At 51.6% G+C, this 16,364-nt stretch overlaps 1 protein-coding gene across 1 annotated transcript; it reads left to right on the top strand.

Moving 5' to 3' along the window:
- Positions 1-8,064: 8,064 nt before the first annotated feature.
- Positions 8,065-12,363, top strand: LOC149523106 (uncharacterized). The gene is made up of 2 exons (XM_089771435.1): positions 8,065-8,505; positions 10,692-12,363. The coding sequence occupies exons 1-2, from the start codon at positions 8,188-8,190 to the stop codon at positions 12,039-12,041; spliced, it is 1,668 nt and encodes a 555-aa protein (XP_089627561.1). The 5' UTR covers positions 8,065-8,187; the 3' UTR covers positions 12,042-12,363.
- The last annotated feature ends 4,001 nt before the right edge of the window (positions 12,364-16,364 follow it).

Genomic DNA, 16,364 nt, shown 5'->3' with positions numbered 1-16,364 from the left:
GGAGGAGTCTAAGCAAGGGACTAGGGACCTTCCAGGGACTGAGGAAGAACCCACGACTTAACAAGCCGGAAGAGTATCCCATCACTGCTACCAGCCCGATCCAATCACAGTGCAATGATGGTATGAATTTACTTCCTTTCGCTCATTTGATCTCCCGCGTTTCTTTCTTTCTATAAATAAGCCCTTGGATTGTACATACTAAGTGGTTGTCTATGGTGCGCATACTAGAAAGGATCAGAGCTCCAGTCCTTTGGATCAGGAACCCCTTTGGTTTGATTACATTGGTTTCCAATACCACCATATCCGTAAGGTCAGTGGTTTTGGTGCGGATACCAGGACGGGAAGCCGAGTGCTTTTCTGACCTCTTGTTACCAATGTGGGGAAACAAGTTTACTTTTGCTGCTGGTTTGCAATCTCCTATTGGAGAAGAAGTAGCAGTTGAGGGCAGTGTCTGTCTTATTTCTTGGTAGTTTTTCCTAATTTGGAATTTTCCTACTGTGTCCCATGGATGCTATGTGTCCCGGTCTGAGGTGCTTCTGAGGGAATGAACAGCACAAGCCAGTTAATGAGCGACCCCTCCCCTGTAATCGACTTCCAGCACTTTCGTATTCCTGGAATGTCCTGATTTTGCAGACTTGTCAGATCCCTCCTTAGCTTACTCTTTCCCAAACGTCCCTGACCACAGTTGCGCATTGAACGGATGTTTTCAGAGAACTATCCACAGCGGCTCCAGAATCTCTTGCTTGAGTGGCTACAGCTAACATAGACCCCATCATTTCACAGGTAGAATTGGGATTTCTGTTTTCAGTGGGGTACTATTTTGCATCCATCAGCATTGAATGTGATCTGCCATTGTGTTGCCCACTCACCCAGTTTTGTGAGATCCCTTGGTCAACTCTTCACAGCCTGCTGTGTCCTTCAGCAATTTTGTAACATCTGCACATGTTACCATCTCACTCCTTTCTCCAGATCATTTATGGATATGTTGAATAGGACTGGACCCACCCAGGACAGACCTCTGCAGTTATCACTCTTCATTCTGAAAACTGACTATTTATTCCTAGCCATTGTTTCCTGTCTTGTAACCAGTTATCAACCATGAAAGGACCTTCCCTCTCATCCCATGGCAGCTTCCTTTGCTTAAGAGCTTTTGGGAAGGGATCGTGTGAAGGCTTTCTGATAAGATATAAACACAATATCCATTGGACCCTCTTGTCCACATTCTTGGTGACCTCTCTGAGGGTTCTAGTAAAGTGGAGAGAGATGAATTCCCTTTTCAGAAACCATCTTGGCGCTTCCTCGACATGTTCATCTGGGTGTCTGACTCTTCCGTATTTCACAGTTCTTTCTTCTAATGTGCCTGGTTGTGAGGTTGGGTTTACTCAGCCTTCATCACTTAGCTACTTCTGTTTGGCATATGGTAGGGCTACGTTTACACTGATCACACTCAAACACAGAAGGGAATGGATGCAGCGTACATCACAACCCCAAAGTTACCCAGACACCTTCTCTCTTTATATTCATTGCACATCACCTTGCATTTGCTGTCCATGGTGTATACCGATTTTTGGACTGGCTTGGGTACTCTGCAGAATCAAATCCCTGTGCAACATTTATGGGTCATGATTTGACTTGCTCTTTACATTATTTTGACATTGTTTGTCCCATGTTATCTAGTTCAAAGTAGGTCATTCCCTGCATGGTTTCTCGCTTATCTTAGTTTGCTCTAACTTTCTGTTGTCTTAGCCTTCTGATCTATTTACTTCTCTTTATTAGCACAAATATTCTCTTTTCCACCAAATCATTTATGTAATTCCCAACTCCTATTTACCTCCTGTTGGCATTCAGGACAGTGATACAGTAAATTTAGGATTCACTGGTGGTGTCCTGACAGATCTCCTGCTCCATCAGGGATAATGAACATTCGGCTGCCTGTGTTTTCATAAAGCGATGAGGAATCCTGTGGCACCTTAGAGACTAACAGACTTATTGGAGCATAAGCTTTTGTGGGCTTTCATCAGATGCATGGGTCTTTGCCCACGAAAGCTTTATGTTCCAATATCTGTTAGTCTATAAGGTCCCACAGGACTCCTCATCGCTTTTGCAGATCCAGACTAACATGGCTACCCCCTATACTGTGTTTTCATAGGCTCCCCCAATATGTCATGCCAGCTCTGCACAGATAGCTAGCGTAAAAGACGTCACGAGAGCCCTCAAAGACCACAGACTCAGATACAATATGAAGGTGCGTGAGTCAGGGATATTGTTGATCTAATTACATTAGCAGCTATCCATAGCCAGAGGGCCTATGAACCCTGACGTATTTGTACCTGGGACAATGGACATGGCTCAGTTAAAATTAAATTAATGGAGATTGCCTATCTCCTAGAACTGGAAGGGACCTTGAAGGTTCATTGAGTCCAGTCCCCTGCTCTCACAGCAGGACCAAGTACCACCCCTGACACATTTTTGCCCCAAATCCTTAAATGGTCCCTGCAAGGATTGAACTCACAATCCTGGGTTTAGCAAGCCAATGTTCAAACCACTGACCTTCCCCTCCCCCTGCTGATAGTTGATAGTATGGCTCAGTGGACATATGGCTAACTCCAATCATGCCGGACAATGGAGGTTGCCAGACCCAGGAGTGCCGGACTAGAGAGGTTCAACCTATAATTGACACTCAGGTGCATTGGTTCATTCATCAGTCCTGCGTGCACATTTTCTGAATGCAGGGATAGAGAGTTCCTTACTTTTTCTTCAGTTGTGTCTTGTGCTGTGGCACCACTTGCTTCTGACCATGCTCCATGGAGTTCCTTGCCACAGGAGAGAGAGCATTCGCGGATCTTGGTCGGAACCCATGTCCAGCTTCAGGGTTAACAAATGACAATGCTCTTAGGCTACAGTTTGTAGTGTGTGGTGTTTTGCAGCCTTTTCACATTCCTCGTCAGCACTGGCTTTGCTGATCCACTTGGCCAACCAAGATCTCCACCTTCGATTTTTATAGTGATGCACTGTGGGTAGCCTTTCCGCACTGCCTGCTGCCTGTTTGCACTCTGGCTTAGACTCCCAGTGTCTGATGGGACAACAACATTGTAGTGGGTGATTCTGGGTACAGTTGTGCATGGGCATTTTTCAGAGAACTATCCGTAGTGACTCCAAGATCTCTCACCTGAGTGGCTAACTTAGACCCCATAATTTCTCAGGTAGAATTGGGATGTCTCTTTTCCAAGGTGTACTACTTTGCCTCCATCAGCATTGAATGTGATCCGCCATTTTGTTGCCCACTCACCCAGTTTTGTGAGATCCCTTTGTCAACTCTTCGCAGCCTGCTGCGGGCTTCAGCAATTTTGTATCATCTGCAAATGTCTCCATCTCACTGATTAGTCCTTTCTCCAGATCATTTATGAATATGTTGAATAGGACTGGACCCACCCAGGACAGACCCCTGCAGTTACCACTCTCCATTCTGAAAACTGACCATTTGTTCCTAGCTATTGTTTTCTGTTTTTTAACCAGTTACCAATCCATGAAAGGACCTTCCCTCTCATCCCATAATAACTTGCTTTGCTTATGAGCCTTAGGGGAGGCAGCGTGTGAGAGCCTTTTTGATAAGATATAAACACAAAATCGATTAGACCCTCTTGTCCACATGCTTGGTGACCCTCTCAGATAATTCTAGTAGAGTGGAGAGAGATGATTTCCCTTTACAGAAACCATGTTGTTGCTTCCTTGACAAGTTTGGTTCATCTGGGTGTCCGACTCTCCTGTATTTCACAGTTCTTTCTTCTAATGTGCCTGGTTGTGAGATTAGGTTTACTCAGCCTTCTTCACTTAGGTACTTCTGTTTGGCTTATGGTAGGGCAACATTGAATTGATCACACAAAAACACAGAAGGGAATAGATGCAGGGCACATCATAAGCCCAAAGTTACCCACAGGGCCGACCCACAACATTTTGGCACCCCATTCCCCCTCACTTGGGCCAAAACTTTGAAAGGTCTCAATTCTACCTTCTTCCTGTTCTGTTCCTCTCATGGTACTGCTCTGCTACCTACATATACACCAGCAACAGACACAATTTCTACACTCTGGGTCCTAGTTGCGCCCGCACCCCCAGTCTGGCACCTGAGGTGGCCACCTCAGTTTACCTCATGGTAAGGCCAGCCCTGGTTACCCAGACACCTTCTCTCTTTATATCCATTGCACATCTCCTTCCATTTGCTGTCCATGGTGATACCGATTTCTGGACTGGCTCGGTAACTCTGCAGGAGCAAATCCCTGTGCAACCTACATGGGTCATGATTTGACTTGCTCTTTACATTATTTTGACATTGTTATCTAGTTATCTAGTTCAAAGTAAGTCATTCCCTGCGTGGTTTCCCGCTTATCTTAGTTTGCTCAGACATTCTGTTGTCTTAGCTTTCTGGTCTATTGACTTCCCTGAGTTAGCACAAATATATTCTTGTCCACCAAATCATTTATGTAATTCCCAACTCCTATCTAATGCCAAATGTCAGTCACAGAGGGTACGTCTAGACTACAGGGTCTTGTCGACGGAAGTTTTGTCGACAGATACCGTCGACAAAACTTCTGTCGACATAGAGCGTCTAGACACATTCAGTTCTGTCGACAAAGTAAGCTGCTTTGTCGACAAAACCCTGTAGTCTAGACACAACCCTACGGGCAATAACACCTTCTGTCGACAGAACTCTGTCGACAAAAGGTGTTATGCCTCATAAAATGAGGTTTACCAGCGTTGACAAAACTGCTGAGTTCTGTCGACATTATGTCGACAGAACTCATCGGTAGTGTAGACGCAGGTATAGTTTTGTCGACAAAAGTTCACTTTTGTCGACAAAACTCAGTAGTCTAGACACACCCTAAGCTATACCGATTAGGAGTTGCCATATGATTCCCTTTCTTACCACACAGAACTCTTCCAGCTCTAATGTTCACAGAACCCCTAGACTCCAGGCCTGTGTCTCAAGACCATAGGACAAAGGAACATGTGGAACAGAAGCCACCTAAAACCTGATTGTATCATGCCAGCAACAGACACCACAGACCTGGTAATCAGGAGCCTGAGATGAGCAGTGGGTGGTACCCGGACTAGCAAACAGCCCCGCAGAATAGATCCCAAGCCCCTCCCCAACGCAGGCAGCTTCAGATCCCTCAGAAGGGAAGGGGAGGAGATGAAGTGGTATGTCAGGTCCACAGGCCAGCAGGAGACCGGTGTAATGGCTTTCTACGTGAGCAAAAGGCAAAAGCAGAATGAGACGCTTGTAAAGACTGAGCCCCAATCTGTGAAGTGTGAAAAATCCCCCTAACGCACAGGGATGAAGATTCAGCAGCCAGCGACCAACAGGACTGCCACAGTCTCCTCAAGCCTAGTGTGCAGGATATTGTGGGTGGGTCTAGACTGGCAAGATTTTGCGCAAAAGCAGCTGCTTTTGTGCAAAAACTTGCCAGCTGTCTACACTGGCCACTTGAATTTGTGCAAGAGCACTGATTTTGTAATGAACAAAATCAGTGCTTCTTGCGCAAATACTTTCACGCTCCTGCTCAGGGATAAGCCCTCTTGCGCAAGAATACTTGCGCAAAAGGGCCAGTGTAGACAGGCACCTTAATTTTTTGCGCAAGAAAGCCTGATGGCTAAAATGGCCATTGGAACTTTCTTGCGCAAAAGCGCGTCTAGATTGGCACGGATGCTTTTGCGCAAAAGCATCCTTGCCAATCTAGACGCGCTTTTGTGGAAATACTTTTAACGGAAAACCTTTTCTGTTAAAAGTATTTCCGCAAAACCATGCCAGTCTAGACGTAGCCTGTGTGTTTGAGGTGTTATTGAGGGTCTAACGTGAGTCCTGTGTAGTCACTAAGGGACTCCCTCATAGAAAGCCCTGCCCTGTCCCCCATCCCTCTCTGGGCATAAATCTGTCCTTTCCACCAAGTGTGTTTGCCCAAAGTCTGGAAAGAGACCATACAATTGACCTTTGCACTTTCGAAAATGTTTTGTGCCCTTGGGGTAAGTTGTGTTCTGTAGTGTGTGTGTTTGTGTTCGTGGTGTGCATGCTGCTTGACTGAAACATACTGGCTGTGTCTAGACTACCCCTCTCTGTCGACAGAAAGATGTAGATTAGGCACGCTGAAATTGCTAATGAAGTGGGGATTTTAACTATCCCACACTTCATTAACATAAACATGGCCGCCGCTTTTTTCCGAAACCGAGCTTTGTTGAAAAAAAACGGCAGTCTAGATGCAGATCTTTCTAAAAATAAAGCCTTTTTTGAAACATCCTGTAAACCTCACAAAATGAGGTTTACAGGATCTTTCAAAAAAGGCTTTATTTTTCAAAAGATTCACATCTAGACTGCCGGGTTTTTGTTTCTTTTTTTTTTTTTCTTCAAAAAAGCTCCGTTTTGATAAAAAGCGGTGGCCATGTTTATGCTAATGAAGCACGGGATATTTAAATCCCCTCTTCATTAGCAATTTCAGCGTGCCTAATCTACATCCCTCTGTCGACAGAGAGGTGTAGTTTAGATGTACCAACTGTGAGTTCTGTTTGATTGGACAACAGTGCGATGAGTCTGTTTCAGCAGGTTTCTCAGAAGGGCTCTGTGGACCACTTTGGGAAACACTGCCCATAAAACAAATCTAGGGTTCCACCTTCGGTCTGCATGGAGCTGCTGCTACGTTCCAGCGTTTGATCAACCAAGTCCTGAGCCCACATGACGGGTAACAGCTGCTTACGTTGACAACATTGTTGTGTATAGCAGGAACTGGGAGGAGCACCTTCAACATCTGGAAAAGGTACTAGAGGCCCTGGGAGAAGCTAAGTTGATGGCGAACCCAGCCAAGTGCCACCTAGGCAAACGAGAGGTGACATCGTTAGGGTACACTGTGGGAAAAGGGAGAGTAAAGCTGGTAGTAGACAAGGTGCAGACCCTCTGAGACCATCCCACCCTAACTACAAAGAGGCAGGTGAAGCAGTTGTTAGGACTGGCGGGGTATTACCGCAGATTTGTGCCCAACTTTTCCACCCTAGCGGCCCCCTTGAAGGATCTGACCAAGAACCAACAGCCTCAGAAGGTGTGAAATGTGAAGAGACCTTACTGACCCTGCGAGACCAGTTGCTCCAAGAACCACTCTTGGTTCAGCCTGACTTCACAAGACCGTTCATCCTCCAGACCGATGCCTCAGAGATAGCACTGGAAGCTGTGTTATCCCAAGACATGGACGGAGAGGTTTCCTTACAAAAACTCTTACCCGTGCTCAAGGAACTAACGCCTAAATCTAAATTCATCAAGGCCATGTAGCTAGGAAGAACTGGCAGGTTTCAATGTATACACGAGACAAGGGTATAGAGAAGAGGGGGCTAGATTTATTAAGAACCAGGGAAACTTCTGGGAAAGGGGTAACCTATCCAGAAAGGATGGGCTCTACCTAAACCAAAATGGCACCAGATTTGTTGGCACTTTGGGTATGTCTACACTAGCTCGTTAATTCAAGCTAGGTAGGCAAATCAGGGAAGCAGAGTTGCACATGAAGCCTGGGATTTAAAAATCCCGGGCTTTATTTGCATGTTCCCGTCTGGCCGCCATTTTTAAATCCCCCTTAGTCCGAACGAACTGCCCACGGCTACACGCGGCAGTTTAAAGTTAATCCGAAATAAGTCCTTAGTTCGGATTAACTGTTACTCCTCATTCCACTAAGGACGTAGTTCAGATTTTTAAATCCCAGGCTTCATTTGCAACTCCGGTTCCCTGATTTGCCTACCTAGCTCGAATTAACGAGCTAGTGTAGACATACCCTTAATTCTAAAAAGGCAGAAGTGCATGTGAATCGGACAGAGACGTCCTTTGGGGGAGGGTCTATTAATTGAGGTTCTCTACGCCTTAGTAAGGAGGAGAGGATGGCAGATGATAAAATGCATAAAAGAGTCTCTCCAGCTGTCACCTGAGCAGACCCCAGAGTGCCCTGCGTGCTGTTGATATTGGCTCCAAAAATTGGCACAATCCAGATTTGATATTGATCAGAGAATAGATGATGCAGCTGGAGATGGGGTGAATGTGCGTAATCTGAAAGCCCCTGGCAGGGAGCCTGAAAACAACAAGAATCAGGTGCTGCTCCCAGCGCCCTATAAATAGGAGGGGACCCAGCAGGGGTCTGACATGCAGGTTCCCGGCAGGCAATGATGAAGTCTCTCCGAACCATGGCCTGGCCGGTGCTCCTTGGCTGTGTCTCGCTGTGGGCAGGGCCGGCGCTGGCCGAAGTGGTACCATTCAGTGAGACACCTTTGTGTCCAGACTTTTTCTACAACGCTCTTCCACCAAGCGGCTTTAACACGTCTGACACGCCGTTGATCTGCCAGAGGTACAGCGAGGCATTCCACTTCGCAACCCTCTATGACAGGACCAACCGGATCCCGCGCTGGTCGGCGTACAAACTGAGTACCACTAATTGCACCGGGGAACCCCGCCGGATGTTCAGTTGGTTTGTGGAGCCCCAGGTCAGTCCCAGCGGTCTGTAGCGCACCCGCCAGGGGTCTGAATTCCTCAGGCAGCCTGGGAGCAAAAGGGTGCAATGGAAAGGGAAGGGGGAGGGGATCTGTGTGAGTTGCTCAGTGGTAGACACTAGCTTCTGGTTCCTCCCCATCTGGCCACGGCCCTGACTTTCCCACCTCCAGAGCCGCCTGCTAGCCCTCAGCCCCATGGCGCCAGGTGGACCAGCAGCATGGCTCGCATGGCGCCCCCAGACCCAGAGCGTTGGGAAAGGCACCATGTTCCAGCAGCAGACTGGTGCGCCAGCCCCACGTGACCCATCCCAACCTCCACGGAAAAAAGGCAGAAGGGACCATGGGTGAGGACACTCCTGTAACAGTGGTGAAGTGAAGGGGTGGGAGGGGGCAGTTGCCAGGTGCCACGCGGGGGAGAAGGGGGGACGGGTGCACCAATTAAGTCCCCCTCCATTCCCCTGTCATCTCTTGGCTCGCCTACTCCTCCTCCACCGGCTGGAGCCACCTCCCAGCCCCCAGCCCGACTCTCCTTCATCTCCACCAGTGGGTTAGTGTGTGGGGGGGCCGGGTCCCAAACTGGACGGGGAAGTCTTCAGGTTTGCAGGGAAGCGGTGGTGTTGGCATGGCCCGTCATGGCCCAGCAAGGTCTCCGGCCAGTCCCGTGGCTGTGCAGGAAGGAACGCCTTTGCCCCTGTCTCGCTGTGTTCTCATCCATCCGTCTCAGGCATGAGCCAGTGTACGGGAGCTGAGGCGTGGTTCGATTTATTTTAGATCCAAGGGAAACCAGGACACTTCAGGGCTACTTAACCACTGTCTTATTTATTGCCAATTTTCAGCAGTTCATACAGGTACAAGCTTAAGAACAAGGGCTCTACAATTGAAACCTTAAATACTATAGATTCTAAACTAAAGCAATGAATACAGTGCAAAGGAATGCAAAAGCAGTTACTAAAAGATCTACTCTATACAGGGGGAGATTAGAGTTTTGCGGGGTCCAGGGCAGCACAATTTTGCGGGGCCCTCCTTTGGAGAAAAAATAGAACGCTCTCTCTCAGCTCTCCTTCGCCTCCTGCCTCTCTCTCCGTCTCTCTCTTTCTTTTCTCCTCCCCCTCCTGCCTCTCACTCGCGGAGCCCAAACGGCCGTTTGCACTACTTGCTCCCACGTGGCGGCCCGGCTAAGCGGCGCAGATCTCAGCCAAGCGCCACGGCGGGAGGCGAAGGGAGGCGGGGCGGTGACATTCACGGCCAAGGGGCGGGACCTGGAGCCTCTGTCACGCCCTTCGCCTCCCGCCGGGGCGCTCGTGCTGCACGGGGAGCGCAGGGCCCAAATGGCCGCTTGTGCCGCAGCTTGCTCCCGTGCGGCAGCTCGGTGCAGGGCCTACTGAAGCGCGGGGCCCGGGGCAGTCGCCCCACTCGCCCTGCCCTATATCCGCCGCTGACTCGATACAATAATAAAGCCTAATTCACTTACACTTCCCCCGTCTGCTACCTACAGTGCCAGGCAGGAGGTCGTGGTTCCGTCTCTTCCCACGCATTGGAACGCCACCACTGATGTAGCCAATGGGAAGGTCCTAATCACGTCTAGTACCTCGAGCAAGACGTGTGGGTTGACCCTGCCCATTCCCTCTAACCGATTGTTCCTACTAACCCCAATTCCTAGCAAAGCGAGACTTGATCGTGCTAATCATATTTACCGATTGATGGCGTGTTGTGCAGGATAGGTAAAAACCCAATGCCCTAGTTGGGGTATCTCACGCTGCTCAGGATGTTGCTGCTACGTGCACAGCAGACAGTTTCATGGCTGCGTCTGTATTTTTGCTTCACACACATGTCCCCGTAAGTCACTACCCTGCGCTGCATTTGTCAAAACATTACAGCAAATCCCCTCTTCTGCCGCACTGGGATGGGAAGGATCCCAGGAGTGGGGACATGGGCTGAAAGTGATATCCTGGGAGTGGGAGGGGCAGGAAGTGATATTCCTTGGGAAGGGGGGAGGGATGTGGAAAGGGGGCATCTCGGGGGAAGGAGGGAAGGAAGGAAGACCTGAAGGAAGGATGGGGATGGAGGAGGGACGGGGTGAGATCTTGCAGGAGAGGGGGCTCCAGGGTGTGTGTTGCATCCCATGAGAGACAGGGGAACACCCAACAAAGCCAAAATGTGCTGACCTTGTGTGTCCCCAGCTGGCAGATATGGAGAAGAACCCGGACATGACGACTGAGAGTAAATCAAACGAGACAGACCATGAGCTGAGACTCAGCCAGGCCATAGGTGAGGACTATGAGGACACGTCCTATGACCGGGGACAACTGAACCCGAATGACTACTACTGTGATAATGACCGCACGGCCACCTTCACCCTCACCAACGCCGTCCCCATGGACCCCTGCTTCCACCAGCTCCTCTGGAGCAAGCTGCAGCAAGTCCTCAAGACTTATTTAAATGAGAACTGCATCCGTCCTGGAGGGAGCCCCTACCTGGTGACAGGAGCTGTGGCCAGTGGCAGCATGCAGATCCCCAGAGAGGACACAGATAAGGAAGGGGACCGTAACCGGGCGTACAACCAAGTCTCGGTGCCCAGCCACATCTGGACAGCTGTGTGCTGCGACCAGGCAGATGACACCCAAAAATTCTCCTTGGCCTTCCTAGCAGAGAACAAAGAGGAGTCCAGGCTCCAGATCATCCCCGTGGAGGAGCTCAACGCAGAGCTAGCGCGTCTGTACAACGCTTCTCAGCCCTTCAAGATCTTTAGTGACAACTGCGGCACCAACACCACAAAAGAACAAATAGTTTCATCAGCAGTAAAATCAGCCTGGTACACCACCTTCCAGACCTTGCTACTAGACTCTTACTCCCAGCTCTTCCCACCAGACGAGAGAAGCCAACTGGATGCGGAGACCACCCAGGTGATGGGGAACCTGAACTTGGATAAGGACAGTGTGCGGCTGACAGGCATTGAGTTTGCAGTGACTTTTCCCAGTGTGGCACACTGGTACAGGAAGTTTAAGGAGATATACGACCAGGGACACCTCAGCTGTGTGCTGACCCCTGCTGCTGCAGCGGCAAAGGATCCTGGGACTTCAGACAGAGTATGCACCCTTCAGAAACAGAAACACCTGCCGGGTTCCACTGTCACAGCCGGTGGGTGGAGCTGCGTTGGGGAGCCCTGTGGGCAACACAACCAAACTGACTACAGCTGGTGTTACACGTCGTACAGCAACAACTGGGATTCCTGCTGCACAAGCAAGTGCACGATGAATCCAGAGTCAGAGCAGTACAGTTGCTCACGAGGAGATGGCACCACCGTGGCATGCTCCCCCCAGTACTCCACCGTGACGATCAAAGGGGTACCCTGCCGGGGTGACCATCCCTGTGGCCTTTATGGGAAAGTTTACCACTGGTGCTATACTGATGACCACTGGAACTGGGATTACTGCTGCTCCCCCCGGCACTACTGTGGGTATCATAACGAGACTTACAACTGGTGTTACATCGATGATCCAGAGAAATCCTGGCAATACTGCACCCCGTAAAATGCCCATTGGTAGGCAGGGGGCAGGGTGAGCTTCCTTGGCTCTTTCCCAACAAAGCTTAGAAGAAATGAATCAGCGGCCCGGCAGGAACAGGGATCTAACCCGCCACCCCGCGCCAGACAAGGCCCTCGCCCCGGGTCGGAATAACGTCACGCTTCCAGAATGGCTCCCGCACAGCCCTTAGATGATTTGTGCTTTGCTTGGACCCTTTCTCTTCCCCCTTTCTCTCCTATCTGGCTGAAGGCACCAGCTATTAAACAGCACCTTGAATTTCCCAGCATGTTTGTCATAGGCCTGGGCGGGCGGAGGTCTCTGCTCGCCAGGTGTCTCGGCTGCACTAGAATGGGGTCGGGGACACCTTGGCTCACTGGGCCCGTCTATGCCGGGGAGATGCCCCAACGCTCTGCCCTGGGCGCCCCTCCAGCATACGGAGCACCCCCTGGACTCCTGTGGGGGTCAGAGCCCCGGGGGGGAGGGTCTGGATCCTGACTGGCAAGCAGGGCACCCAACCGCATGCCCCGAGAGCCCCCAGAAGGCCCCGCCCCGTGGGTGAGCTCAGCATGGCCGGCCCCAAAGATTCAAAATCCCAACCCAGCCCCTCCAGGATTCATGCGGCTGCCCCCAAAGCCAGGCCCTGAGAGAGATTCGGGGGCGGAGGGTGTTTTCTCGTTCGGAGCGCCCCCTGCTGGGTGTGCGTGTGAGAGAGAGAGTGTGTGTGGGAGAAAGGGTGTGTGTGTGTGTGTGATAAAGGATATGTGTGTGTGTGAGAGAGAGAGTTTGTGTGAGTGTGTGTGAGCGGGTTTGTGTGACACACAGCGAGGGAAGAGAAGGGAATTGGCCCTTTGGACCCACCCCCACCCCAAAGGCCCGTCAATTCACCCCGCACCTGCCTGTCCCCACATCTGCCCATCCCCCTGCCCATAGCTTTATCAGGCCTCCTCAGCCCCCTAGCAGGGAGCGTCCCCTCCCCCAGCCCTTCCACCTGCCCCCACTGCCAGCCCCACATTCGTTCTGCCGCACACCCACCCTTTGCCCCCAGCCCCACTTCGGCTCTCTGCCGCCATTGGAGGTTCTTCCCCTGGGCTTCCCGTGAGGGACAGTGTCTCTCCCTTTCCTACAGTGCAGGGGTCACATGCTGGGTGTGGGGGGAGGCCAAGGATGGCTGGGCAGTGGCTCCATCTCCACGCCCATTCGGGGAGGAGCACTTGGCATTTTGGGATCCCTGAGGGGGGCAGGGACCACGATGAAGACACGCCATGAAGCCATGGGAGAGCTGGGAGCCCGGGGGGAGACCCAAATCCTTTTCCACAGGCTGCCCGGCACCCTGCACCTCAGTCCAGCACACGAGTCCTGAACAAGGGTCAACCCGAAATTCGTACCCGCCTCCGCCACACCGAGCCTCGGGCCCCCGCAGAGGCGACTTCTCACAGCTAGAAAGCGGAGAGCCACACCGGTGGGGGGGTTGGGTACACACCATGTGCCCGCCTCCACATTCGTCCCCCCAGAGCAGAGCTGCGGAGACCCACGCCTGAGACTCGTGGCTCTAAAGCGGGGACTTGCGGGTTTGAAGGGCGCTAGCCGTTTCAATCACAACCGCGTCTGCCCATCGCGCTGCGGATAGAGGTCACCGGAGCGTCGGCCTCACACGGCCCTGTCCAGCTGGGGACGTGCGTTGCTAGAGAGAGGAAAACCACCCCCAGGTAGCCCCCAGGTCAGGATGGGTCCCATTGTGGGACCAGTGCTGGGAAGACCCCTCGTATAGGCCTCGTATAGGCCTCTACCAGTCCTTGCTCCTGTCCATGCCTGTGGGGCATTTGGCACCCCAAATCTTCAACCCCAGCACGCACCTCAATCCTAAATGCCCCGGTCCAGCCCTGAGCCCCCTACCCCATCCTGTACATGATGGGAACTACTTCAGCTACAACCGCTCAAGAGAGAGATCTGAGAATCACTATGGAGAGTTCTCTGAAACCATTTTTGCAGTCAAAAAAGCAAACAGAATGTGAGGAATCAGTAAGAGACAGAGAATAAGACCGAGAATATCTTATTGCCTCTGTAGAAAACCATGGGACGCTCACATTTTGAAAACTGAACGCAGACGTGGTTGCCTCATCTCCAAAAAGATCTCTTGGCAGTGGAAAAGATTCAACAAAAATGATTCTGGGTTTGGAACGGGTCCCCTATAAAGAGAGATGAAAAAAGACATGGACTTTTCAGCTTAGAAAAGAGGAGACGAAGGGGGGATATAGGAGAGAAGTCTATAAAATCGTAACTGGTGTGGAAGAAGTGAATACGGAAACGTTATTTACTTTTTCCCATAATATAAGAATTGGGGGTTAACCGATGAAATGAATAGGCAGCAGGTTTAAAACAAACCAAAGGAAGTGTTTCTTCACACAGTTCACAGTCAACCTGTGGAACTCCTCGCCGGAGGAGGTGGTGAAGGCTAGGACTTGAACAGGGTTCAAAAAAGAGCTAGATAGATTCACGGAGGTTAGGCCCATCAACGGCTATTAGCCAGGAGGGGTAGGGATGGTGTCCCTCGCCTCTGTTTGCCAGAAATTGGAATGGGCAACAAGGGAGGGATCACATGATGATTCCATGTTCTGTTTACTCCCTCTGGGTATCTGGCATCGACCACTATGGGCAGAGATGACAGTGGGCTGCATGGACCTTCAGTCTGAACCAGTGTAGTCGTACTCATGTTCTTACGAGTCCCTCATCCCCAGAACCCAGGCCTCCAGCCGAGTTCACTCTCCAAAACACATCTCAACCCACTGCGACAGTCCTGAGCTCCCTCCTGCATTGCAACCCCTCGGCCTCACCCCAGCCCCATAGCCATTGGTGCACAGAGCAAAATTCATTCCACACATGCATGGGAAAAATGGGAGGGAACATTGCGAGCCCAGCACTCAAGAGAACGGGGCGGTGGTGGGAGGAGAATCAACTAATGCCCTTCACGTCTGGAGGAGAATTCACGGAGGGATTTATAAATTCTCCCGACTCCAAGGCCCATTCTCGACACAGAGCTGCCCGCTTGGCCTTGCCAGCCCCGTTCTGCACTGCAGGCTTCTGCTGCATAGGTCAGAGGTACAAAGAGACGTGGGCCCTGAGTGTCGGAGCAACTAACACCCCTCCCTTCCCTCAGGGCAGCGGGGCCTAGTGGGCAGAGTCAGAAACACTTCTCCCTTCCCTCAGGGCAGTGGGCCCTAGAAAGCTGTGACCGGAAGGTTTTCCCGCCTTTTTCCTGACAGTTGGGGGTAAACAAGTTCCGGTTGGAACCGGAATCTCCTCAGGAACGCTACGGGGTTTCCCTGCAGGGGCAGATTCTACGGGGTCTCTCACCCCTCCCTTCCCTCAGAGCAGTCAGTAACCCCTCCCTTCCCTCAGGACAGCGATGCCTAGTGGTTAGAATCACTAACACCCCTCCCTTCTGTCAGGACAGTGATGCCTAGTGGCTATAGTCACTAATGCTGCTCCCTTCCCTCAGGGCAGTGAAGCCTAGTGGCCAGAGTCAGTAACACTGCTCACTACTCGCAGGGCAGCAGGGCCTAACGGGCAGAGTCAGTAACACCCCTCCCTTCCCTCAGGGCAGCGGGGCCTAGAAAGCTGTGACCGGAAGGTTTTCCCGCCTTTTTCCTGACAGTTGGGGGTAAACAAGTTCCGGTTGGAACCGGAATCTCCTCAGGAACGCTACGGGGTTTCCCTGCAGGGGCAGATTCTACGGGGGGGTCTCACCCCTCCCTTCCCTCAGAGCAGTCAGTAACCCCTCCCTTCCCTCAGGGCAGTGATGCCTAGTGGCTATAGTCACTAACATTGCTCCCTTCCTTCAGGACAGTGATGCCTATTGGCTATCGTCACTAATGCTGCTCCCTTCCCTCAAGGCAGTGAAGCCTAGTGGCCAGAGTCAGTAACACTTCTCATTACTCGCAGGGCAGCGGGGCCTAATGGGCAGAGTCAGTAATACCCCTCCTTTCCCTCAAGGCCTGCTGCTCAGAGGAACAAGCACGTAGCACCCAAGCTCTTGGGGACGTATCCCCACGCCCTGGGCTACTTCTTATCAGACTTGCCGCAGCCGCCTTCTCCACCACTTCTCTCTGCCCGGGGGGTTTCGCTGCCCGCTCCCGGCTGACTGGCTCCGTGGGTCGGTCTGCCCGCAGCTCGTCCCCTGACGCTCCCACTGCCCCTTCTTCCCCGGCGACTGTCCGCCCCGACCCAGCTGCCCCGCCGGCCTCGCTAGCCAGCTGGCGCCTGCTTCCCCGGGCTGTGGGACCAGGGCTCTCCCTGCCAGGGCCCCGGGGCCAACACGGGCAGGTCCCGTGC

Source organism: Pelodiscus sinensis, chromosome 19 (genome assembly GCF_052426305.1).
Source record: "Pelodiscus sinensis isolate ZL-2025 chromosome 19, ASM5242630v1, whole genome shotgun sequence".
NCBI classification, from domain to species: Eukaryota; Metazoa; Chordata; order Testudines; family Trionychidae; genus Pelodiscus; species Pelodiscus sinensis.
This window is presented reverse-complemented; position numbering and strand designations above follow the sequence as displayed.

Coding starts and splice junctions, on each gene's coding strand:
- LOC149523106 (XM_089771435.1), top strand. CDS start 8,188: ATGATGAAGTCTCTCCGAACCATGGCCTGGCCGGTGCTCCTTGGCTGT. Junction 8,506..10,691: donor GTTGGTTTGTGGAGCCCCAG/GTCAGTCCCAGC, acceptor GTGTGTCCCCAG/CTGGCAGATATGGAGAAGAA.